This window comes from Chiloscyllium plagiosum, unplaced genomic scaffold (genome assembly GCF_037043375.1).
Source record: "Chiloscyllium plagiosum isolate Xiang-an unplaced genomic scaffold, Cpla_swu_hap1 HiC_scaffold_33, whole genome shotgun sequence".
Lineage (NCBI taxonomy): Eukaryota > Metazoa > Chordata > Chondrichthyes > Orectolobiformes > Hemiscylliidae > Chiloscyllium > Chiloscyllium plagiosum.
This window is the reverse complement of record NW_028270171.1, coordinates 5,322,213-5,349,595: the sequence shown is the minus strand read 5'-3', so window position 1 is coordinate 5,349,595 and position 27,383 is coordinate 5,322,213. Positions and strand designations below refer to the sequence as shown.

General features: G+C 46.8%; 1 protein-coding gene across 1 annotated transcript; it reads right to left on the bottom strand.

The window, feature by feature from the left end:
• Positions 1 to 5,799: 5,799 nt before the first annotated feature.
• LOC122542113 (urotensin-2 receptor-like) lies at positions 5,800 to 7,021 on the bottom strand. The gene has a single exon (XM_043679499.2). It carries the CDS (start codon positions 6,922 to 6,924, stop codon positions 5,800 to 5,802), a length of 1,125 nt encoding a protein of 374 aa, XP_043535434.2. The 5' UTR covers positions 6,925 to 7,021.
• Between the last annotated feature and the right edge of the window lie 20,362 nt (positions 7,022 to 27,383).

Below are 27,383 nucleotides of genomic sequence, written 5' to 3'. Positions count from 1 at the left end.
TCTGTGGAATTCTCTTCTCCAGAAATTAGTGGAGGCTGGGTCTTTAAACGTAAAGCTGCTTGAGGTATATTTTTGAAGCTTAAGGGACTGGTGGGTTGGACAAGCACATGGACAGCAGTAAATTGAGGGGTGTGTAAGTTAGGTTGATCTTAGATTAAGGTAAATGCTTGGCACAACATCATGGGCCAAAGGGCCTGTACTATTCTATGTTCTAAAAGGTTGGTATATTACATGGAAGATGTGTGGGGTGGGGGAGGACAGAGGAGTAATAGGTGGAGATGGAGCTCATAGTCAGTTGTGTTGACAAAGGAATGAGCCTGGGAAATGGAGCTAATGCCACTACCACATCAATTGTGGTCTTATTGATTGGCGGAACAGGATTGAAAGGCCAAATGGCCAAATTCTATTCTTAAGTCCCATGTTCCTTTGTACAGAGTCCATCTTCTCATCCAACAAGTGCACATTGGCGCACTCTCACTCACTCTCCAAGTCAATCCCCAGCAACAACTGAATTCGAAACAAGAAACCAAATCAAACACTGAAGCTTTTACACTTCCTGTCTACTCATGGATAGGAAGCAATAGGGATGATATTTTTAGGTTGTTCTGTACTAACCCTTGACAATTCCAGCTCTCTAATGGAGAGAAATTTAAAAGTTATTTTCTTCCAAATTGTTCTGAGAAGCAGCTGCTTAAACCTGTGGATTGTTCAGCAGGGTTCAATTAAGTGTGACCCTGATCTTGAGCAAGTCTTTTCCTCTCTGCTTTGGTTTTTACACTTGGCTGGGATGGTGCAATTTTAAGCAATTAGACAAAAGCTGTTCTTCCCCCAACCCCCGTCCCATTCGTGACCACATTTCAGAGAAACAAGTGAGTGCATAAAAACTGCGGCTCACGTTATTGTGTGGTAGCGGCTCCATTAAAAGCAGCAGCTCGATCACAGTGTGACACTTCTGAGTTGAGCATTCTCTGTGGTTGACTTGAGGGCTTTTTTATTTTCAATGTCCTGACAGCTTCTCCAAAACTCTGTCTTTGTGCAGCAGTGGGGCAGTGTGCCAGTTGGTTCTGCTGAAGTGATAACAAGCTTCTTAAAAATAATACATTCGGTCAAACCAGTGAAGGATAGTTTATTGTCCAAAAAATGTGGCACTGGAAAAGCACAGCAGGTCAGGCAGCATCCGAAGAGCAGGAGAATCGACATTTTGGGCAAAAGCCCTTCGTCAGAAATGTTGGGGTTGGTGGGGAGGAAGGGTAATTTAGTGAACGGTTCGAGAGGGACACTCTCCTTTCTGCTCCCTACATTTTGAAAGCTGTAGCCTTGAGGCATAACACCTGTTACTGGTGCAGTACCATCTCCATATAATAGTCTGCCTCAGGAGTAATGCACTCTCCTCTTACTTTTGCCTTGGGTTGGAGTGGACAACAGCAAAACTCTTGGATTCAAGCAGAGGCATGCCATTTAGTCCATCTTAGAAGGAACTAGCCCACTCACTTGGACTCCTTCCCTGGTGTCTCTGCAAATTTTCTCCCCTTTAAATCTACATCCAATCTCCCTTACATTACACCTCCTTCTGCATCTTTTGCTCTGCTCACTGTTGCTTGTATCTTTTCTAGTTTATGACTGTTTGCTGACTTCTGGGTGGATTTTCAACTTCCCTTTCCTCAATTTAAGGTTTGGAGTCTCTGATGCTTGGTGTTTTGGGTACATTCTTTTGTTCATTCATGGGTTGAGGGCATCCCTGACTGGATCAGCATTTATTACCCATTCATGAATACCCAGGAGGCAAGTAAGAATCAACCGCATCGCTGTGGACCTGGAGTCACATCTAGGCCAGACCAGGTAAGGATTAGTGACAAAGAAAACTGCAGATACTGGAATCCAAAGTAGACAAGTGGGGGGCTGGAAGAACACAGCCAGCCAGGCAGCATCAGGAGGTGGTGAAGTCAACATAGGTTAGATCTCATGGAATATAGGGCAAACCCATCATTTGGATACAGAATTGGCTCAAAGGTAGAAGACAGAGGGTGGTGGTGGTGGAGACCTGTGACCAGTGAAGTTCCACAAGGATTGGTGCTGGGTCCACTACTTTTCATCATTTATATAAATGATTTGGATGTGAGCATAAGTGATATAGTTAGTAAGTTTGCTGATGATACTAAAATTGGAGGTGTAGTGGACAGCGAAGAAGGTTACCTCCGATTACAACGGGATCTTGATCAGATGGGCCAATGGGCTGAGAAGTGGCAGATGGAGTTTAATTCCGATAAATAGGAGGTGCTGCATTTTGGGAAAGCAAATCTTAGCAGGACTTATACACTTAATGGTAAGGTCCTAGGGAGTGTTGCTGAACAAAGAGACCTTGGAGTGCAGGTTCATGGCTTCTTGAAAGTGGAGTCGCAGGTAGATAGGATAGTGAAGAAGGCGTTTGGTATGCTTTCCTTTATTGGTCAGAGTATTGAGTACAGGAGTTGGGAGGTCATGTTGCGGCTGTACAGGACATTGGTTAGGCCACTGTTGGAATATTGTGTGCAATTCTGGTCTCCTTCCTATCAGAAAGATGTTGTGAAACTTGAAAGGGTTCAGAAAAGATTTACGAGGATGTTGCTGGGGTTGGAGGATTTGAACTATAGGGAGAGGCTGAACAGGCTGGGGCTGTTTTCCCTGGAGCATCGGAGGCTGAGGGGTGACCTTATAGTGGTTTATAAAATCATGAGGGATAAACAGACGAAGTCTTTTCTCTGGGGTGGGGGAGTCCAGAACTAGAGGGCATAGGTTTAGGGTGAGAGGGGAAAGATATAAAAGAGACCTAAGGGGCAACACGTACCACGTACATGTATGGAATGTGATGCCCGAGGATGTGGTGGAGGCTGGTACAATTGCAACATTTAAAAGGCATTTGGATGGGTATATGAATAGGAAGGGTTTGGAGGGATATGGGCCGGGTGCTGGTAGGTGGGACTAGATTCGGTCGGGATATCTGGTCAGCATAGGCTGGTTGGACCGCAGGGTCTGTTTCTATGCTGTACATCTCTATGACTCTAACTCTGTTTCAGGTGTTAACCCTTCTTTAGGACTGAAGAAGGGTTATACCTGAAACATTGACTTCTCCACTTCCTGATGACTAGATAAGGCTGGCAGTTTCCTTCTCTCAAGCACCTTCGTGAACTAAATGAGTTTTTCCAGCAATTGATTCATGGTTATCATCAGAGTTTTAATCTTTTTAATTAAATCCAAATTCTATCTTCTGCCATGGCAGGATTTGAACCTGGGTTCCCAGATCTTTACTGGGAGCCTCTGGATTAATAGTCCAGTGATAATAGCACTGGGTTATCACCTCCATGGGGGAGGAGTACTCAAAGAGGCTGCAGATACGAAGCATGTCCTGAGGCAGAATGTGATCTGTGTCCTGAAGAGTCATAGTCCTGGAAATATTGATCCAAGATTTTGAGTTGGTTGTAAATAATCTGGGAGCCATGAGCCATTTGCACACTCAAGTGATCGACTTGACTTTAAATACAAAGCAAATTTTATTTGGCAGTTGACAGTTAGAGGTCACTCATCATACAAGACAACGGTATGAGGTAAGCACAACATAAGGAGAAAGAAACTTCAGTTATAATGGGGGGGGGGGGGGGGGTGGCGGGAAGAGTGGGATTTAAAGGGGCCCTGCCCTTATTGAAAGGGAAAGCAGTGACTTTGTGACAAAGTGTTCCCTTCAGATGCTTCCAAAAGATGCCCTGGAAGAAGGTGGAGTAACTGGATCAAATTCAACTGACAGGCAGAGTAGTGGTTTTTGGTTTGCTCTTTATTGGTTTAGCTGAAAATATGTTGCTGGAAAAGTGCAGCTGGTCAGGCAGTATCCAAGGAGCAGGAGAATCGACGTTTCGGGCATGAGCCCTTCTTCAGGAATGAGGAACGTGTGTCCAGCAGGCTAAGATAAAAGGTAGAGAGGAGGGACTTGGCGGGGGGGTGTTGGAAATGCGATAGGTACCTGGGGTGTGCAGTGAGAGAGGGACTCACTGAATTCCTTGTAGAGGGAGGAAGAGAGCTTCTTCAAGGAAGGCATTCTTGCAAGAGGATTCGCAGTAGGTTTAAAATCTTCGAGGAGAAAGTGAGGACTGCAGATACTGGAGATCAGAGCTGAAAATGTGTTGCTGGAAAGGTGCAGCAGGTCAGGCAGCATCCAAGGAGCAGGATTGGTTTACCCTTGGCTAGTTCCAGTTTCACATTGTTTCTAATACTAATTGAAGTTTTTTTAATAACCTTGGCTAGCCTCAGAACTGTGCACAGAGCTGGTGTCCATGTTAATGTAAAGACAGGATACAGAGGGGAGTCCGAAGGACTGTAGCAGAAACCTGAGATTCTGATGACGCCGACTGGGCCCATTTCTCTCGAACCGAGAGGGGATGTAATTGAGGTCTTTAAAAATTTGATTGGGGCCAAACAGAGAAAATCGCTCCAGTTGTGAAGCTAAAGGCCAGGATTACAGGGCAGTCAGTCAGAAATTGAATCGGAAATTCTGAAGCAAATCTTTCCTTCAGAGAGCAGCAGGAAATAGAACTCACTCCCACAGGGAGTGCCCAAGGTGAACTGTATCGGTGAGGAATCTGGGTCAACATGAGGGAGAATGGAATCAGATGGTCTTCGGAAGGGGCGAGCTGAAGTGAAGGGTGGGAAGAAGCTTGTGGGGAGTCTCAACACCAGCATAGAGCAATTGGGCCGAATGGCCTGCAAATGGTTCTCTTTTAATTTGGAGTTTAGAAACTTGGATTCTATGAGCTGTCTTCTGCCAGCGACGTAGCTGAAACCTCTTTCTGATGCCTTGCAATAAATTTGCAAAGCAGGACAGAAAGAACAAATCCGCATTCACGTAGAGCATCTTTCACATCCTCAGGATGCCTTAATGCAGCAGGAGTAAAGTGTTAGTCATTCAGAGACGTACATGAGGGCGATCTGATCAGATCCGATGACCATTCGTTAATTTGGGTTGGGGGTGTGGGAGAGTGTGGAATAGACAGGAAGGGCATGGGAATCCTAATATCTGATCCAGTCTGTTCAGGGGTGATGACTAAAAGCACCTCCTCACAGAGGGGAGTAGGAATCTGGAACTCTCTCCCTATAAAAGCTTGGGTCTGAGACTGGGGCCTTGTTGAAAACTTTAATGCTGAGATTTTAACTATATCATCAGGGTAAATGTCATCATAGTCCCAGAGGACCATATAGCTACTTCTGTTAGAGAGAGAGAGAGGACTGATGGTGATTTAACCTGAGGGTCACCATACCTCAGGCGAGGGTAGAGATTGAGGAGAGAGTCCTTCAGGTAACCTCAGTGGGTGTAGGAATTGAACCCACGCTGTGAACACCACTAACCAGCCCAGAGCGGTGCTGGAAAAGCACAGCAGGTCAGGCAGCACCCGAGGAGCAGGAAAACCAACGTTTCAGGCAAAAGGTCTTCATCAGGAATGAAGGGCTTTTGCCTAAAACGTCAATTTTCCTGCTCCTCGGATGCTGCCTGACTTGTTGTGCTTTTCCATCACCGTTCTAATCTCCAGCATCTGCAGTACTCACTTACAACTACTAACCAGCTGTCTAGCCAACTAAATGAGAGAGAGAGAGAGATATTTGAGAATTTCAGAGGTGAGACAGGCAGGTGGCTTGAAGATCAGACAAGGTCTGGTAGAACAATGACTGAACAGGTTCGAGGGGCTAAATGGGCTGTCTCCAAGTTCTGTTACCATCGTCTATCAAAGACTTGCTCCAGAATACACAAAGATAAGACCATGGTACCTTGGGGGCAACTCATTTCTTGAGAATGGCTTGTTGAGGCCAACATAGACCCTGCTGTGTGATCTCTCTCCTGCCGCTCTGGCTGGAGCAGTTCTGGTTGTGCCCCTTTGGGCAGTTGACCTTTTGGACCCGTGACTGTTCCTTTGCCCCCCTTTTGAAGGTGGCTCGCTCAGTGGAAGTTCTGCCGCGGTGTGCCATGTACTCCTTGTAGTTCTTGGTGAGTAACACATACAGGAACGGGTTGATGCAGCTGTTACTGTAAGTCAGGCAGGTCACACAGAAATTGATGTACATCTGTACCAGAGGTGTCAAGCTCAGTGTTTCGTGCGTGTACAGTTTCACCAATTGCCAAACCCAAAATGGCAGAAAGCACGCCCAGTATAACAAGATGATGCTAAAAGTCATGTACAGGACCTTCTGCTTTAGAGTACGGTTCCTAGTGTCCAGAACCATTCTCCCTGAAAGCCAGTAAGCTTGTGCCAACCGGATGTATAGGTATCCAATGACAATGCCTGGAGATAAAATGCTGGTATTGAATAAAATGGTGAGATACGTTTTGTAGGCATCAGGACTCCACGTTGGGAAGCAAATCCTCTTTGTTGACCCTGAAGGGCTGATGGTCTCTCGTAAATGGATCATAATCATCATTGGCAAGGTCAGGACGCACGACAATGACCAAATGGCAACAGTAATCATCCTTCGGCACATTTTTGTAGCCTGGCTGGCCAGGGGTGAGGTCACAGCCCTGTATCGTTCAACACTCATGGCCGTGAGGATGAAAATGCTGGCGTGCATGGTCAGGAGGTCCAGGCTGAGGAGGAACCTGCAGCCAATCTCCCCAAAGTACCAGTCTCTGGCAAAGTACGTGCACACCACAAAAGGGATGGTGAGCAAGTACAGAAGGTCAGCCAGTGCCAGGTTGGCAATATAAACGTACATGGACCCGGCAGACTTGATTGATCGGTTGGCGATCGCCAACATGTAGATGTTGCCAAGCGTGCCACAGACACACATCATGGTTAGGATCACCCCGAGGAGTGTGGTAATCAGGACCTCATTTACATTACCCGGACCTGGAAGGGACGAATTACTGCTCAGGTTGCCTTTTGTGAGATGGCCATTCTCAACACTCTCCATTTTGTGTCTCTGTTTGGTGCGAGAGTTTTTAAAACATCTTTCTCTTCCTGCTATCCCACCTGGAAAAGAATGCACAATATATTTTATTTCAATTAGTTCAAAATTTCTTTGGTTGTCTCTTTTTATGTGTACCTTTTTTTAAAATTTTTGTTTTGTTCTTTCATGGGAGGTTGAATATTTGGGCAATATTTATTGCCTGTTCCCTCATTTCCCAGAGGGCAGTTAAGAGTCAACCCCGCTGCTGTTGGCTTGGAGTGATATGTAGGCCAGACTGGGTATGGATGGCAGATATCCGTCCCTAAAGGGTGTTAAGTGAGTGAGGTGAGTTTTGAATACCAATTGATGGAAAGCACATGGTTGCAATTTAACCAGCTTTTTATTCCAGATTTTATCAAGTTCAAATTCCACCATCTGTTAGTGTCCCCAGAGCATTAGTCACTAGTCACATGATACTTGGTTGTAGTCCAACAGGTTATTTGAAATCCCAAGCATACGGAGTGTTGCCCCTTCAGGTGTGTCAGCTGACAAAGGAGCAGCGCTCATGTGACTTCTGACTTTGTCCACTCCTAGTCGAACACTGGCACCTCCAGACCATGCCCAGAGCATTAACCTGAGATTCGCGATTACTATAGTAAAAGCAAAATCCTGCTGGAAATCTGTAACAAAAATCAGAGAAACTCTGCAGAGGACTAGCAGCCTCTGTGGACAGAGGAAGAGTCATACTGGAATCAAAATGTTGTCTCTGTTTCTCTCTGTCCATAGATGCTGCCAGACCTGCTGAGTTTCTCCAACATTCTGTGTTTGATCTGTCCAGTGGCATGGCCACTACATAACTACCTCCCCACTATAATTTCACTTCCTTCCCTATACGCACTCCTGAAGCAAAGAGCAGTCCTAGCTTTGTCAATGATTTTGGGTCAAGTTGACCTAGGTGTGACATCCTCCATCTCAAGATTTAATGCCTCCATCTCCTGACCCTTGTTTGGCCACCTGCCTGGTGTGATCCCTCTTAGATCAGTGGCTGTGCCCATCTGTTCGAGAATTGAGCTGTCCTTGTTGCAGTATTTAAGATGATCTTAATGGCACAGCCACCTGATTTGATTTGATTTGATTTATTGCTGTCACATATAGCTAGGTACGGGGAAGAGCTCTGGTTTGTGAGCAGGTAGATCGTACCATACAATGGTCATTGGGTGATCGAACAGATTAGATTAGATTAGATTCCCGACAGTGTGGAAACGGGCCCTTGGGGCCAAAAAGTCCACACTGACCCTCCAAAGAGTAACCCACCCAGACCCATTCCCCAGCCTTGTATTTACCCCTGACTAATGCACTGAACACTACGGGCAATTTAGCACGGCCAATTCACCTGACCTGCGCATCTTTGGATTGTGGGAGGAAACCGGAGCACCCGGAGGAAACCCACGCAGACATGGGGAGAATGTGCAAACTCCACACAGACAGAGCTAGGGATATAAAGTTACGGCTGCAGAGAAGGTGCACAAAGCACGAGATCAACATTAGATTTGAAATTTGAGAGGTCCATTCAGAAGTCTAACAACAGTGGGGAAGAAGTTGTTCCTGAACCTGTTGGTCTGTGTGTTAAAGCTTCTATATCTTGTGCCTGATGGAAGGCGGTGGAAGAGATTATCACCGGGTTGAGGGCGGTGGGGCCTTTGATGTTGGCTGCCTTTCCGAGGCAGTGCGAAGTGTGGATGGAGTCAGTGGATGGGAGGTTGGCTTCTGTGATGGACTGGGCTGGGTTCACAACTCTGCGGTTTCTTACGGTCCTGAGTAGAGCAGTTGCTATACCAAGCCATGATGCATCTGGATAGAATGCTTTCTGTGGTGCATCTATAAAAGTTAGTGAGGGTCCTTAGGAACATGCTGAATTTCCATAGCTTCCTGAAGAAGAAGAGATGTTGTTGTGTCTTCTTGACCTAATGTTTAAAGCTTCAGCAATGTCTTTAGTTTTCCTTTAAATACTGCAAGCTCAACTGTACAGCAATTTAACATTCCTTTCCAATTCCTTGGATTGTGCTAATCGAGGGTGGGTTGAGGGTTGGAGGTTTCTGAATATAAAATGACACAATCGAGCTTCTGTTAGCCAGTGCGGTTTGCCCTCCGAACCCACACTTTCTGACATAGAACACTATCAGTGTTCCTCAGTGTCCCTGGGTCAAAATCCTTCCTAACCACACTGAGGGGGTGTCTACACCAAATAATCTACAGAGCTTCATGATGGCAGCTCACCACCACCTTCTCCAGGCCTGTTGGGGAATGAGCTGTAAATACTGGCTTGGTATTTCCATGAATGAATTGTGAGCAGCATTCTCCAGCCTAAGTGTCAGTGATTTGAAGGGAAATCTTTGGCCCATCAATGTCGAAAGAAAATCCCACATCCCCAATCATATTATTACATGGTTTCCTGAAGAATATCTTTCCTATAATTATTCCAAGTGTTGGTCACTCATCAAATGAACGTGTCTGTTACAGGGCTTTATTTGTCCAGCACCAGTTTGAACAGACAGACCCTAATCCTAACGTTGCAGTTTGCCTAATCTGTTCTTCTATTTCATGTGCTTCTATAACGTCCATCTCATTTCGGTGGCTCAGTGGTTAGCACTGCTGCCTCACAGCGCCAGAGACCCGGGTTCGATTCTACCCTCAGGTAACTGTTTGTGTGGAGTTTGCATGATCCCCTCCCCCCCCCCCCCCGTGTCTGTGTAGGTACTCTGGTTTCCTTTCACAGTCCAAAGATGTACAGGTTTGGTTGATTGGCCATGCTAAATTGCTCATAGTGTCCAGGGATGTGATGGTTAAGTGGATCAGCCATGGGAAATGCGAATTTGCAGGGATGGGGTATGGGGGTGAGTCTGGGTGGGATGCTACTTAGAGTTAGTGTGGGCAAAATGGCCTGTTCCCACACTGTAGGGATTCTTCTAAAAGTGAGAAACCACCAAACGTGTACATGTCAGAAATGCAGATGGCTGATTCATTCAATATGATTGGGAGAAAACATCAGAATTCAGAAAAGATTTATTCCAATAACTGATACACCGCACAAGATCAGAAAGCTCAGAGCAACATTGGGACTGGTTTGTTCATTATGTTAGCAAGCAGAAATCCTGCTGTTTATACAGAGATTGTGACCAATTATTGACATTTGCTCTGGTCTTTCACATGTCTGTTTCCGTGGAGAAATTCTGTCACATGGAGATGTTGCTAAATTGGGATTCATCACTGGGCTGTTAGTTGAGTGAATGGAGATGCTGTCACCTTGAGGGAGCCTTGGTTCATCTCAATGGAATTCTAATTCATGCCAGAATTGAAACCGGTAAAGATACAGGTGTCACAAAACTGGTCCTTTTCCCTAAAAGCTGGTCCTTTTCTCAAGGATACTGTGTCCTTGATTTTCTTTTCAGAGGGGTGGTAAAACACTCCGGGCTCCAAAACGGCTAGGTTTGGTACAAAGACAAAAGGGTATTGAGAGGCCTTTAGTTTAAATGCAAACAGATGAGACTTTAGGCCAAAGCATTTATGTTTAGAAGTGACCTGTATAATGAAATGTGAGTGGCCAGTCCTGGAAACTGAAGTTAAGCTGAGCAACTCAGTTCAGAACTAGTTTGGGAGTTCAGCTGTGGGCTGTGTGGAAACAGGCTACTTAACTCTCTCTCCTTCTGTCCTTCTAACTTCAACCTGTAAGCCTTTGTTTCATTTTTATTGTGTTTAAGGGGGTTTGCTCATTGGGACTATTGTGTATATTCAGAACAGCATAATTAAGTCTAGTTTGGATAGACTGAGTTCTGTAGGGGTTCTTTGTGTCCCATTTTGTAGTTTTGTGAATAAATTTTAATCTGTTTTAAAACCTGGTAGTCAAGCAAACTTACTGAGTAATTTTCACTGTACACTTATTGCAAATTATGATCTGGGCTGCTTGCTTGTTTTGAGTGGTCTGGCCTAGTCCATAACAGAGTACAGATTGGAACTCAGAACTTCAATCCGTCTGTTTTATGGGTTGTATTTTCACCTTCATTATCAATGAAATGGTCACCACCAAAAACCTCCAGGACAGGGACAGTACGGGGTTTGATACAGAGTAAAACTCCCTCTACACTGTCCACCTTCAAACATTCCCAGGACAGGATAGGCACAGGGTAAAGCTCCCTATACACTGTCCCCCATTAAACACTCCCAGGACACGGCCAAGATTAGATTCCTTACAATGTGGAAGCAGGCCATTTGGCCCAACCAGTCCACACCGACCCTCTGAAGAATAATTTATTTAGACCCATTTCCCTCTGACTAATGCACCTAACACTGTGGGCAATTTAGTATGGCCAATTCACCTGACCTGCACATCTTTGGATTGTGGGAGGAAACCCACACAGAGACAGGGAGAATGTGCAAACTCCACACGCCTGAGGCTGGAATCGAACCTGGGTCCCTGGTGCTGTGAGGCAGCAGTGCTAACCATTAAGCCACCGTGCTACCCAACACAGGGTTAGATAGAGGGCATCCCTTAGACCCATTCCTCTATCTTTTCCCTGTCCTGCCATTTGTCCCTGTGCACGCTGTCTCTCTGACAGAGCTGTTCCTCTGGCTTGGGAGGAGAGAAGAATGAAGCTTGGAGTGTTGTCGGCTCTCTTGGCAATCACTGAGACAGAGAGTCATACAGCACGGAAAAGGACTCTTCAGTTTAATTCGTCTATGCCGACCAGGTATCCCCAATCTGAGCCAGTCCCATTTGCCAGCATTTGGCCCATATCCCTCTAAACCCTTCCTAATCATGTACTCATCCAGATGCCTTTCAAATGTCATAAGTGTACCAGCCTCACCATACTCCTGGAGATAAATGCTAAACAATCTCTTGTTAGGCAAGAATTTGAGTGTACACCAAGACAGCTGAGCTCATGTTGTGTGGCCCCTGACTCTCAACCAATCCTGACTGACTGAACATCCAAAATTTAATCAAATGAGGTTTAACCAAGTGTGTCAGTACAAGTCCTCCGTCACAGACAGCTCTTTACTGAATCATAATGATCTGTCGCTGCATAACTCCATTGGAAATGTTCCATCAGGAAGCTAAATGCAAAGCGATGCTGTTAAATTACCGTGACATTAACAAACTGTAATGCATTTTGTTTCTCAGCATTGTCTTTTAAAATTACAATGTTGAGTCTCTCTACTAGTCTGGATGAATGAGTTGTCCATAGAAGCACTGAGTCCAGGGCCTCCACATTTGACTACTGGTGTCATCTCCAGTATCTAATGAAGTTTGTCCTGGCTTTAGAGGAAGTTTTCAAGGGATGAAGGAGTTGTCAAATTAGGAGTGGTTGAGAACTCTGGGTCTGGAGTTTAGAACGATGTGGGGGGGGTATATGGTTTGAAACCTACAGCATACTGAGGGGCTAGGGTAGAGTGGATGTGTAGAAGATGGTTCCACCAATAGGAGAGACTGGGACTCGAGGGCACAGCCTCAAGGTGAAGGGACGACCCTTTAAAACTGAGATGAAGAGGAATTTCTTCTGATAGAGGGTGGGGAGTCTGTGGAACCCATTGTCTCAGAGGGTTGTGGAGGCCAAGTCATTCAGTGTAGATAGATAGATAGATAGATAGATAGATAGATAGGTTCTTGATTAGTAAGGGGGTAACGGGTTACGGGGAGAAAGCAGAAAAATGGGGTTGAGAAAGAAATCAGCCACAATCAAATGGCAGAGCAGACTCAATGGGCCGAATGGCCTCATTCTGCTCCTATACTAAATGGTCTTATGGCTCCTGTCTGGGCATAGGGTGAGAATGGGAATGGAGAAGTCAACTATATGCATTGCTGTTCCAAGCTGAGTAAACTTTACCTTCTAGCCCTGAAGGAGGGCAGCAGAAGTAATGTTTTCACCACTGTTAGCTTGTTTGCTTACTTACAATTGGTGTGTAAAACGAATGGACGGATTTTAACAAAATCAGGCTCACAGAAAATCACAGACCCCTCCCCGCCAATGAAGAAATGATCCATTTTTGGGAAAATACCTGGAATATTTTTAAAGGGTTGGTTAAGCTTGGGAAGATGGGGGCGGGCACCTTTTTTAAACATTGTTGGATTGTTTTCAAACATTGTCCCCACTGCTGGAAACTGCTACAGCTGTCAATATGCGAGCAGGGTTTTCACAGCAGGTCCTTGGATTGACCTGAAGCTGCCTCAGTGAGGTGGAAGCTCTGAATAAAAAGCTTTCTATTTTACAGCTTTGTAGTTACAGAGCATCAATGAAACAGAGAACAAGACCTCAAGGTAGAGCAGTGTCATTGTAATGAAATGGAGCTAACCCAGTGGGAGGAAGTGGGATAGTAGAGTCATAGAGATGTGCAGCATGGAAACAGACCCTTTGGTCCAACTCATCCATGCCGACCAGATATCCTAAGTTAATCTAGTCCCATTTGCCATCATTTGGCCCATATCCCTCTAAACCCTTCCTATTCATATACCCATCCAGATGCCTTTTAAATGTTGTAATTGTACCAGTCTCCATCACTTCCTCTGGCAGCTCATTCCATTCATGCACTACCCTCTGCGTGAAAAAGCTGCCCCTTGGGTTCCTTTTAAATCTTTCCCCTCTCACCTTAAACCATGTCCTGTAGCTTTGGACTCCCCTCCCCTGGGGAAAAGACCTTGGCTATTCACCCTATCCATACCCCACGTGATTTTATATGTGTGTAGGTTAGGTAGATGAGCCATAGGAAATACAAGGTTATAGGGTGGGGTGGGTGGGAGTGGTGGTTGTGGGAGGATACTTTTCAGAGGGTCATTGCAGGCTCAATGGGCTGAATGGCCTTCTTCCACACTCTAGGGATTTTAAGATTGTCTGATTTAATGCCATATGTGGTTGGAGGATGATATTAAGATTTGAGCTCCTAAGTCACACAAGCTGAGGCCTTTATACCTGGTGGCTTAGTGGTTAGCACTGCTGTCTCACAGCACCAGGGACCCAGGTTTGATTCCAGCCTCAGGTGACTGTCTGTGTGGAGTTTTGCACATTCTCCCCGCGTCTGTGTGGTTTCCTCCTACAGTCCAAAGATATGCAGGTGAGGGTGGATTGGCCATGGGAAATTACCTGTAGTGTTTGGGGATGTCTAGGTGTATTAGTCAGGGGTAAATGTAGACTAATAGGGGAGGAAAATGGGTTTTGGGTGGGCTACTCTTTGGAGGGTCAGTGTGAACTTCTTGGGCTGAATGGCCTGTTTCCACACTGTAAGTACTCTATGATTTTATTTTTATGAGGCTGATCAGAATGTTGCTTCTTAACGTCTTTCTCCCCAAATCCATTCCCCCTCCCTCTTGCTGTCTCCTTTGGTCTTACAGTTTCACACTCTGCTCTCCTTTCTCTCCCTCCTCATGGCCTCTTCCATGTTTCTTCCTACGGCTTTCTCTTTCATTCTGTCACACTCTCTCCCTCAATTCCTCTGTTCAGCTCCTTTGGAAATGTACACCACCGCTCGGTAATCCATCAGCTGGGTCGTTTTATTGGTTTATTGTGTGTACTTCAGTTCCCTGTGTGATTTCATCAGAAATGAGAACTGGGAGAGATATACAATGGCTGGTTTATCTAATATACACCAAAGCCCCAAATAAACCAGGGGAAATGATCTCTTTGTACCTCTTTGTACCTTCAGTTTGTGGTTCCAATAAAAGATTAGTGGGGTAAGTGGGTTAGTGTGATCTTAGAGTAGGATAAAAGGTCAGCACAATGTTGAGGGCCGAAGGGCCTGTACTGTGCTTTACTGTTCTATGTCATCACTTAAAACATTAACCCAGGTTTCCTACCTTTAGCAAAACTAATTCCATAATTGTTCTGGTTTTGTTTTAGATGTTGCTTAATCTCTGTCCCCTGATTTGTTTAATATACAAACTACGATTTATGGTTGAGGCTACGTCTGACGTCAGCAGGAGAACAAGAGACTAGGTTTCAGTCAGATTACCGTTCGGGTGAGTGGGGTTATATGGCCTCCTCCTGTTCCTTGTCTTCTATGTTTCTATGTAAAGCTTGGCCCATTACACAAATGAGCTGAGGTAGGCCATTCAGCCCATCGAGTTTGCTCCACCATTCATTGGGATCATGGCTGATCTGATAATCCTCAACTCCCACTTTCCTGCCATTTCCCTGTAACCCTTCCTGACTAAACACCTGTCTGTCTCAGCCTTGAATATACTTCATGGGCCAACCTCAACCGTAAAGAATTCCACAGAAGCTGTTCACCCCGCTGACACCCGACTGTGCAGCGATACACAGCTCGAATCGCATCATCACGTTCGCTGATGACACGACTGTAGTGGGTCTCATCAGCAGGAATGACCAGTCAGCATACAGAGAGGAGGTGCAGTGGCTATCGGACTGTTGCAGGGCCAACAACCTGTCTCTGAACGTGGAAAAGATGAAAGAGATAGTTGTTGACTTCACGAGGGAACGGAGCGATCACTCTCTGCTGGACATCGACAGCTCCCCTGTGGAGATTGTGAAGAGCATCAAATGCCTTGGTGTCCACCTGGTGGAGAATCTCACCTGGTCCCTCAACACCAGCTCCATAGCCAAGAAAGCCCAGCAGCATCTCTACTTACTGTGTAGGTTGAGGAAAGCCCACTCCAACCCCCTCATCCCCACCACATTCTGCAGAGGGTTCATTAAGAGTACCTTGAGTTGCTGCATCACTGCCTGGATCAGGAATTGCACCGTCTTGGATCTTAAGACCCTACAACAGATCGTGAGGATGGCTGAGAGGATCATCAGAGTCTCTCTCCCCTCCATTACAGACATTTACACCACACGCTGCATCCAAAAGGCTAAGAGCACTGTGGAAGACCCCACAATTCCCTCACTCAAAGTCTTCTCCCTCCTGCCATCTGGCAGAAGATACAGGAGCATTCAGTCTCTCACAGCCAGAATGTGCAACAGTTGCCTCCCCCAAGCCATCACGCTCCTTAACACTGTATGATCAGACTCTCTCCCATCTGAAACTCTCTGCATGACTTGAATTGCTGCTAGTAAATTGTCTATTATTCATCGTTTCTCTGTTGCACTGTAACTAGCTTTGCACTTCTTAGGCACTTTATGCTGTGTACGAGTGTGTAGTTTGTGCTGTCCATGTAACACCCTCTGTGCTGGAGGAACACTGCCTTATTTTTACTGTATCAGTTGTATATGGTAGAAATGACAAACAAAAATTAAGCTGCTCTACTCTTGATTCACTCTTCTCTGAAAGAGAAAATACCTCCTCAGCTCTGTCTTAAATGTGCACTGTGTCATTCTGAGATGACGTCCTCTTGTCCTAGAATATCCCACAGTGGGAAACAATCTCTCCATGCTGACCATGTGAGGTCCTCTAAAGATGTTGTGCAGTCATCAAGTGCTCTCTGAAGGAAGCATGAGAGTGAGCCCCATGGTGTGGGACAGCGAGCAAACGAGTGGCCGGGGGGGAGGCTTGGAGGGACACTCACAAATGTCCATGTTCACTTTCATAACGGAGTTTTGTAAAGATGTGAGAGGTGACGGAGATGGAGAGAAAGGGGTCAATACTAGGATAATGTGTTGGCACAGGCTTGGAGAGCCGAGGGCCTGTTCCTGGGCGATATTGGTCTTTGATAAGAATTTTAAATTGGAGGAGTCGCGGAGCACTTGATGAATGGGATGTGGTACAGGGCGGGATGTGGGGACGGACATGCAGAGTGTGAGGTGAGAGGAGGTTTCTTGAGGGACAGAAGCTGGCAGAGAGCAGTGGGATAGATGAATGATCACAAAGTAATTATGGGTGAGGAAGGCTAGTCAGAAGTTTGATTCATTCATCTGGAGAAAAGCTTCAACCTTTTCAAACATCCAAATGTTTTTAAAAAGTTTCCAAGTGTTTTGGCTGTACACTTCATCGAGAGTCTGTTCTGAGTTTCCGGTCAGATGAGAAATAGCTCAAACGTTTACTCTTTGAGCCGGGTGAAGTTTATGGAGAAAGAAACTTCATTGCTATAGCACCTGTTACAAGCTCACAATCCTATTTTTTTTTACAGCCAATGAGGTCCTGTGGAGGTACAGTCATTGTCACAGTATAGGGAATGCGGATGAACATTTGTGTTAAAGTTGGAATTTGCTGAGTGCCCAGTCTGTACTGAGCACATCAGTCAGTAACAGAGGTAGCGCTGTGCTGTTCCTGAGGCACAGTAAATCAGTGATGTTTGTGTGTGGCTGCTCACTGAGGCCTCATGTAGTGAGCTAGCCTGTTAACACATCCCATGGAGTGGGGACTAACAGCCACCCAAAGAGTGATGTACACCCAGGATTAGGGAGCATGGAGACAATAATCTTTCCAGCCTCTTGCCTGTCTACTTTGGAAACACTAGTCATAATAGATTCCCTACAGTCTGGAAACAGGCCCTTTGGCCCAACACGTCCACACCGAAGAGTTACCCACCCAGACCCATTCCCCATTATCCGATATTTACCCCCGACCAATGCACATCCCTGAACACTATGGGCATTTTCCCATTGCCAGTTCACCCTAACCTGCACATCTCTGGACTGTGGGAGGAAACCCACACAGACACAGGGAGAATGTGCAAACTCCACCCAGACAGTCACCGAGGCTGGAATCCCAGGCGGTGGGAGGCAGCAGTGCTCAACACTGAGCCACCGTGGAACTGGAGAGGGAGGTCAAAGATGATTAAAGGCACAACAGGACAGGAAAGCTTAATACATAAATTGATCATAAATAGAAAATATTGACTCAACCTTACACTGATCCAGTGTTGTAGCTGCTCATGGCTGCACCTCCCTGTTCCTGGTCAGTTCGTGCAGTCCTCCTGGTTTGATCCTGAATTAAAGAGCTTTGATCTGCAAAGGAACATGTGCAGCCTGCAAATCTGCGTATGGTTGTCTCAATCTTTTGTCAATGAGATTCTCTACTTTCCAGCTGTCTCTCAGCTGAACACTGATAATCAAATAATGAGTTTCTCATCAGTTACGTAATCCGTATTGAACAGAGAGCCCAAGGCTGGGTACGTTGTTACAATGAGGACTGGTCCTGTCTCCAGCCCAAACACTCTATTTATCCTGTTATCTGTGTCCTCACCTTCTCTCCTCCCCCACCTCAATCATTCTCTTTTTTTTGCCCTCCCTGTTTCCACCCTCTCTCTGTCTTTTTCTCTTGCCCCCCCACTCCCTTTCTCACCCTGTCCCTTGTTCTCCTCTTCTTTACTTGCTCAATCCCTCTCTCCTTCACTCACTGTCAGATCTCCTCTCTGACTCTCTTCCCCTCTTTCTTTCCCACCCCTGTCTCCCTGTTCTCCTTCTCTCTTTCCCCTTTCTGCCTGTTCCGTCTCTCTCCTTCCCTCACTCTTTCCCTGTCTCACTCACACACACTCTCGCCCTCTCCTGCTTTCTCCCACATTCTGTTCTGCTGGGTTCCAGCTGATGGTTTTGTCAGCTGACCACAGCCCCCAGACACTAATCCCAACATCTACATGAGAAAAATAACGGGATGCGCTGTCGGCCTGTCATCGACTCCTGCCCAGTGAAATTCCACCTTTGCTTTATACCTTTCCAGTCCAACATAGCTCTTGTTTACTTTGTCTTTTTGGTCTTAACACTCTCCCTTTTTCCGTTTCTCACACACTTTTCCTTCTTGTTTCCAATCCCTCATGTTCATCAACAGGAACAGGCTAATCTCGCCTACTAGAATTTACATAGCGCCATCTGTTCAGCCTTCACTGCGAGTAGGTTGGAGTTTAAAAGTGGGCAGGTCTTGTTATAAGTGTACAGGGTGTGTGAGTGAGGCCTCACCTGGAGTACTGACTGCAGTTTTGGTGCCTTTTTTTTAAGAAAGGATGTACTGACATTGGAGGCAGATCAGAAGAGATTCATAGAATCAAATCCCTACAGCGTGGAAGCACAACATTCAGCTCATACCAACCTGGTGAAGAACATCCCACCTGGATCCAGCCCGCATTTCCCATGACTAACCCACCCACCCTGTACATCCCCGGACACTGTGGGACGATTTCCCATGGCTACCCTTCATATCTTTGGACTGTGGGAGGAAACCCAAGGACCCAGAGGGAACCCATGCAGACATGGGGAGGACAAGGGTGGAGTCGAACCCGGGCCCCTGGCACTGTGAGGCAGCAGTCCTAGGCACTGAGGTACTGTGCGACCCATTCTTTCATTGTTGGGATGAAGGGATTGACCTTTCGAGAGCAGCAAGACAGATTTGACTTATATCTACCAGAGTTCAGAAGAATGTGACACAATCCTCTTGAAACATGAGAGGGCTTTGACGCGCTCGATGCAGGGGAGATGTTTCCGCGAATGGAGGACTCTCAAACTAGGGAACACCGTTCCAGAATAAAGAAACACTCATTTCTATCGGAAGATAGTGAACATGTGTCATAATACCCCCTACAGATTTGTGGAGGCTAGATCATTAAAAGTATTGAAAGAGGGGGGAGATTGTTGAAATATCGGGGAATTGTGGGCTTTTAGGAGTTGACACAAGATAGCTGTTGAGTCCTGGGGCAGATCAGCCATGATCTTATAGAATAGTAGGACAAATGTGAGGGGCTGAATGGCCTACTCCTGCCCCTGGGAGACAGTAAGGTCTGCAGATGCTGGAGATCAGAGTTGAGAGAGTGTTGCTAGAAAAGCACAGCAGGTCAGGCAGCATCCTGCTCCTCAGATGCTGCCTGACCTGCTGTGCTTTTCCAGCAACACACTCTCCACTCTACTCCTGCCCCTACTGAGTATGTTCTTCCGTTCCGGGTACCTGGACAAGGCAAATGTTTTTCAGCAGGTCAACTACATTTTGAGGTACACTCACTGTTGTAGATGATGGCAGCCATTTTGTGGAGAGAGAGCTCCCATGCATCACATTGAAAATCTGTGTCAGTGACATTGGCTGGAATCTGGAGACCAGGCTGCCTCCATTTTAAAAATTCCCACCCTCGTGTTAAGATCCCTCCATGGCCCGGCCCCACGCTTCGCCCCTCCAACTCTGCATTCTTGTACATTCTCAAGTTTAATTACTCCATCACGATTGACTGCGATTTCAGGTGCTCAGGGTTTTGAGCTGCAACGTGACCTCTTTGTTTCTCTATATCTCTCTCTCTGATGTGCATTAAAACCTAACCTTCTGACTAAACATTTGGTCACTTCTTGTAGTGACTCCTAATGTGACTCAGTGTGAGAGGGGGCTGGTAGTGAAATGGTAAAGTCACTGAACTAGCAACCATTCTGAACAGATGTCCTACATTAGAGCTGAAATTGTGTTGCTGGAAAAGCGCAGCAGGTCAGGCAGCATCCAAGGAGCAGGAGAATCGACGTTTCGGGCATGAGCCCTTCTTCTTGGATGCTGCCTGACCTGCTGTGCTTTTCCAGCAACACATTTTCAGCTCTGATCTCCAGCATCTGCAGTCCTCACTTTCTCCTCGAAGATGTCCTACATTAATCTAGTTTCATTTGCCAGCTTTTGGCTCATATCCTTCTAAACCCATCCTCATCCTGCTCATCCAGTGAATTTACCATTACACTACCCACCCTGAGATTTAGTTCAATGCTACAGAGATGAGTGTTCAAATCCCACCTAGTGGAATTTATGTTTTCTCTTTTACATCCAAAGAGCCCTTACACACAATCATCACCAAATCACCCGTGGTATTTTGTCATCTATTAACCACCAACAGTAAATAAACCTCATTTTCCAATTCAATTCATTTACATACAACATTTAAAAGGCAACTTTTTCATGTAGAGGGTGGTGCGTGCATGGAATGAGCTGCCAGAGGAAGTGGTGGTGGCTGGTACAATTACAGCATTTAAAAGGCGCCGGGAGGGGTATATGAATAGGAAGGGTTTGGAGGGATATGGGCCAAGTGCTGGCAAATGGGACTAGATTAATTTGGGATATTTAGTCAACTTGGATGAGTTGGACCGAAGGGTCTGTTTCCATGCTGTACATCTGTGACTCTATGCAAATCCCATTAAGGGCAATGCAGACCATCAAAGGTTAGGGAGTGGGGACAGTTAATGGAATTTGCATTTAATTAAAACATTAATAAAACATTGAATATAAAAGCTGATCTCTGTCATGGACCATAGAACTATTCCTGGCTCATTAATGCCCTTTAGGGAGGGAAATCTGCAGTCCTTACCTGACCTGGCCATCATGTGACTCCAGACAGTGACATAGTTGACTCTCGACTTCCCTCTGAAATGTTCCAGCAGGCCACTCAGTGCAAGGGGTAATTAAGGCTGGGCAACAAACTCTAGCCTTGTCAGTGATGCTTGCATTCCATGAAAAGAACAACAAAGGGGGCAGCATGGTGGGTCAGTGGTTAGCACTACTGCCTCACGGCACCAAAGACCCAGGTTCGATCCCAGCCTCGGGCAACTGAAGTTTGCATGTTCTCCCGTGTCTGTGTGGGTTTCCTCCCACAGTCCAAAGATGTGCAGCTTAGGGTGGATTGGCCATGGTAAATTACCCATAATGTCCAGGGATGTGCAGGCTGGGTGGGTTAGCCATGGGAAATGCAGGGATAGATTTGGGGGGCATTGGACTTGATGGGCCAAATGGTCGGCTTCCACACTACAGGGATTTTTAAAAAAAATTATTCACTTGTGGGACGTGGACATCCCTGGCTGGGCCCAGCATTTATTGTCTGTCCCTAGTTGCCCCTTCAGAAGATGGGGGAGAGCTGCCTTCTTGACCCACTGCAGTCCATGTGCTGTAGGTGGACCCACAATGCCCTGAGGAGCGAATTCCAGGATTGTGACCCAGTGACACTGAAGGAACGGTGATATATTTCCAAATCAGGATGGTGAGTGACGTGGAGGGGAAACTGCAGTGGGGTGGTGTTCCCATGGATCTGCTGCCCTTGTCTTTCGAGATGGAAGTCGTCATGGGTTTGGAAGGTGCTGTGTGAAGATTCTATGAATTTTACTGAAGATTCTATTGATTCTATGAATAAAGGAAGGTGTCACATTTTGTCCAAACAGCACTCCCATTAAGAACCTTGGGATGTTTTCATTTGTTCAAAGTGCTATACAAATGCAGTTGTTGTTATGGTGTAAGGTGCCAAAGTTATAGGAAGGCAGCTGAGTACTGAGGATTTGCCAACCACCCAGCATTGCCCGAGAACCGCTTGGAATTGGCGACTGATCTCCAGGATACCTCCAGTTAGTGACAACCTTGGGCTGGGGAAGGGGAAACCATTGTGGGGGGGGGGGGCGCAATAGGCATCCATTAAAAAAATCTTTCACCACCTCTACCGCTTTACAAAACAAATTATTAGTGATGATGTGAAAGAAGTGTTTGTTTAGAGATGAGGTATCCGGGAGCGTGCCCAAATTGAGTTTGTCGCTCTGGGATGCAGTTGTAGTCAGAATAGATTTTATTTTTACAATTTATCCTGGTCCGAAATGTTACAACATACCCCTGGAGCAGGTGGGCATTCCCGATGAAGGGTGTATGCCCCGAAACGTCGACTCTCCTGCTCCTCGGATGCTGCCTGACCTGCTGTGCTTTTCCAGCAACACACTCTTCGACTCTGATCTCCAGCATCTGCAGTCCTCGCTTTCTCCTGGGTGGGACTTGAATCCGTTCCTGCTGGCCGAAAGGTAGGGACACTGCCACTGTGCCCCAAGAGCCCAATTTGGTGTGCAGTTGTTTGCAACTGTGTCAGAATCAGGGATGTGTTTGAGAGGAGTGAATCAAGTTGGTAGCAACATGAGTTAAAGGAATGCACCAAACGTCCTTATAAAAAGACCAAAGACCTCTGCATTTATTTGTAGACTGACTGCTCTAACTGTGGTTTGTCTGAACTGAACTGCAAAAGCTGGCTTGTTAAATTGGGAGTCAGCGTGTTTTTCCCACAACCTCTTAATTTGGTAGCACTGTGCTGTTTACTGCTACAGGCTTTTTTTTAGCTGCAAACGTGTAGACAGAAGGCGAATTTGCATTTATGTAGCACCTGCCACAACCTCAGGTATTCGCAAAATTCTTTACGGACAACAGAGGACATTTTTGATGTGTTCTTGCTGGTTGACTCACTTTGGTGAGAAGCAAGATAAAAAAAAAGATAATGGGGACAAATCTAAAGGGGGTGGAGGAGCAGAGATCCCTGTGGATATATGTACGCAAATGATGGAAGGTGGTGGGACAGACTGAGAAAGCAGCTTAATAAAGCTTTGTAAATGGAGGCATGGTGTGAGAAAGTAAAAAGCTTAGGGCCTAGTGAAGACTTTCGAGAATCATAGAATTCCTACAGTGCAGAAAGAGGCCATTCGGCCCATCGAGTCTACACTGACCCTCCGAAGAACATATCACCCAAACCCAGTCCCCTACCATATCCTTCACTTACAATGGCTAATCCAACTAGCTTACACCTCCTTGGACATTATCGACAATCTCAGTATGACCAATCCACCTAACTCGCACATTTTTGAACTTAAGAGTCGTAGGGTCTCTACAATGTGGAAGCAGGCCATTCAGCCCGAGTCCACACCGACCCTCTGAGAACCATCCCACCCGTCCCCAGCCCTATACTTGCACTTCCTATGGCTAACTCACCTCACCCACACATCCCTGGACACTATGGGTAATTTAGCATAGCCAATCCACCCTTTGGATATCTTTGGACTGTGGGAGGAAACCGGAGCACATGAGGAAACCCATGCAGACGCGGGGAGAATGTGCAAACTCCACACAGACAGTCGCCTGAGGGTGGAATCAAACCCAGGTCCTTGGTGCTATGAGGCAGCAGTGCTAACCACTGAGCCACCATGTCCAACCACAGACTGCAGAAAAGATTAACAAGAATACTTTGAGGGAAAAGGGACTTTGCTAATTGCTGATAAATAACTGATACATTCCTAATGCCTTTAACAATCAGAGTCTACCTGTTATCCAATCAGCCCTATCCACTGGTGCAGTACAAATCCCTCCCTCACATTGGTATTCTTACAAGAGTGTCCTGATGTTTTGCCCTTTGCATTGGTATTCTTGCAAAAAGTGTCCTGATTTTTATCCCTTTACGTTGGTATTCTTGCACAAGTGTCCTGATGTTTCCCCCTTTATACTGGCATTCTTGCAAAAGTATCCTGATGAGGGCCAGAGGCAAAGCTTCAACAAAATGTGTCTTCTTTTTCAGCAACACTTGAGTTCTGTGTGACTGGTTAATTTGAGTGACGTGGATAGCTTGAAGAAACTGAGGCCGTTCCGTTTGGAGGAGATCAAAAAGAGATTTGATAGAAGCATTCAAAATCATGAGGTCTGGGCACAGGAAGGTGGGTAAAACATGCAGTGGCCATTCAGCCCCTTAGCGTATTTTTTCATTGACTGGATAGGGGCTGATTCTCTACACCAAAACATTCACTGTTGGGTAAGGAGAGGGGAAGGCATTGTTCCCATTAGTGAAAGGATCAAATAAAAGGTACAATAGCAACATGGGGAAACCTTTCTTATGCAGTGAGTGGTCTGGATTTGGAATGAACTGTCTGAGAGTGTGGTGGTGGTTGAACTGAGGTTTCCGAAGGAAAACCAGACCGTTATCTGAAAGCATGGCTTGTGCGACTGTACCTGCAGAGGGCTAGCATGGATACAAAGGGGTTGAATGGTCTCATTCTGTGGTGCGACCTTCCTACAGTGCCAAAGGGCAGTAGCTAGTTTATCCACAGAAAGCTCCTACCAACAGCAACGTGATAAAGGTTGAGAGTGCTGTCCGTGTTGCGAGTGAAAGTTATTGGTGACGTATCAGCTCTGTGACTTTCCATCAGAGCCGGGAACAGTTTGGAAATGCTAGAGGTGGTGAGCGAGTGGAAACAAGGGACGAGGAATGAAAGGGAAGCTCAGGGAGTGAATGGAAGACAGGAAGCAATCAATCATCGATGAATGATGAGCCTGTCATTCAGAGCCAGAGGGAATGGAGATGGGACAAGAAAATAAAGGAACGAGGCAAAAGGTTTGCCTCGAGTGAGTTGAGTCTATGGGATGATGAACAGCTGCAAGACGTTGGCAAAAGCACGAGAGAGCAGAGAATTCAACCCAAATACGTGAAAAGAAAGAGACAAGCGACAGAAGAGATTGCGGTCTAAAACTGCCAAACCGCCATGTTGAGTCTGGAAGGTGACAATGTGCTCAATGGAAAGAGCAGTTGAAGTTCTTCAAATTTCCCTTCAGCTTCATTGGAAGAAGAGCGAGAGGGAGAGGGAGAGAGAAAGAGAGGGAGAGAACGTGATAGAGAGAGAGCAAGAGAGAGAAAGACAGAGAGACAGAGAGGGAGAGAAACAGATAGGAAGAGAGAGACAATCAGAGAGGGAGAGAGAGAGAGAGAGAGACAGAACAGTTACAAAGCAAAGAATTCCATTTTCGTTTCCCACCAACCCCTCTTCACCTGGTCAAAACCTGTGATGATTCCAACATTTCCTTTCAACTTTGAAGAAGGTTCATCGTGTTGATATGTTAATCTTGATTGCTCTCTTCATCGATGTAGCCAGACTCACTGAGTATTTCCAGCATTTTCTGTCTACCTTCCCAGAGTCAGTGGTATTTCCTCCAGTGACAGGTTGGTAAAGATTTCTTATGACTGATGGTAGCTAAAGGTTGAATATTAATCCAGGATAGTGCGGCGGTCCCTCAGTAATCACCCTCCAACAGTGAGGCATTCCCTCAGCACTGACCCTCTGACAGTGCGGCATTCCCTCAGCACTGACCTTCTGACAGTGCGAAACTCCCTCAGCACTGACCCTCTGACAGAGAGGCATTCCCTCAGCACTGACCCTCTGACAGTGCGGCTCTCCCTCAGCACTGACCCTCAGACAGTGCGGCATTCCCTCAGCACTGACCCTCTGACAGTGCGGCATTCCCTCAGCACTGACCCTCTGACAGTGTGGCACTCCCTCAGCACTGACCCTCTGACAGTACAGCATTCCCTCAGCACTGACCCTCTGACAGTGAGGCACTCCCTCAGCACTGACCCTCCGACAGTGTGGCATTCCCTCAGCACTGACCCTCTGACAGTACGGCTCTCCCTCAGCACTGACCCTCTGACAGTGCGGCATTCCCTCAGCACTGACCCTCCAACAGTGTGGCGCTCCCTCAGCACTGACCCTCTGACAGTGCGGCACTCCCTCGGTACTGACCCTCCGACAGTGCGCCACTCCCTCAGCACTGACCCTCCGACAATGCGTACTCCCTCAGCACTGACCCTCCGACAGTGCAGCACTCCCTCAGCACTGACCCTTTGACAATGCAACACTCCCTCAGCACTGACCCTCTGACAGTGCAACACTCCCTCAGCACTGACCCTCTGACAGTGTGGCGTTCCCTCAGCACTGACTCTCTGACAGTGCAGCACTCCCTCAGCACTGACACTCTGACAGTGCAGTACTCCCTCGGCAGTGACCCTCCGACAGTGAGGCATTCCCTCAGCACTGACCCTCCGACAGTGCGGCACTCCCTCAGCACTGACCCCTAGACAGTGCGGCACTCCCTCAGCACTGACCCTCTGACAGTGCAGCACTCTCTCTGAAACTGACCGTCCGACAGTGTGGCACTCCCTCAGCACTGACCCTCCGACAGTGCGGCACTCCCTCAGTACTGACCCTCTGACAGTGCGGCACTCCCTCAGCACTGACCCTCCAACAGTGCGGCACTCCCTCAGCACTGACCCTCTGACAGTGCGGCACTCCCTCAGCACTGACCCTCTGACAGTGAGGCATTCCCTCAGCACTGACCCTCTGACAGTGCGGCACTCCCTCAGCACTGATCCTCTGACAGTGTGGCACTCCATCAGCACTGACCCTCCTACTGTTAGGCATTCCCTCAGCACTGACCCCTAGACAGTGCGGCACTCCCTCAGCACTGACTCTCTGACTGTGCGGCGCTCCCTCTGCACTGACCCTCTGACAGTGCAGCACTCTCTCTGAAACTGACCGTCCGACAGTGTGGCGCTCCCTTAGCACTGACCCCCCGACAGTGCGGCACTCCCTCAGCACTGACCCTCTGACAGTGCAGCACTCTCTCTGAAACTGACCGTCCGACAGTGTGGCGCTCCCTTAGCACTGACCCCCCGACAGTGCGGCACTCCCTCAGCACTGACCCTCTGACAGTGTGGCGCTCCCTTAGCACTGACCCCCCGACAGTGTGGCACTCCCACTGCACTGATCCTCCGACCGTGTGGCACTCTGTGTTGCCTGTTGTGTTTCCTAAATAACCAACAGCGATGACAGGTTATGAATATTCTGTGAAACTATTTGGAATGTCCTGTGTGTGTGGAAGAATGGCTTTTGAAGTTCTTTAATCCTGGAATGCACATCCTCTCTCTGCATCAGGAGAAATTCCAATATTTGCATTTTGATTCCTGATGTCCTGACATTGACAGCTGACTTCTCTGTAGTGCGTCCTGTAATGTTCCCCCCCTCTTGCCCTCACATTGT

What these genes read in the sequence shown, in the direction of transcription:
- LOC122542113 (XM_043679499.2), bottom strand. Translation starts at nt 6,924, where the DNA reads ATGGAGAGTGTTGAGAATGGCCATCTCACAAAAGGCAACCTGAGCAGT.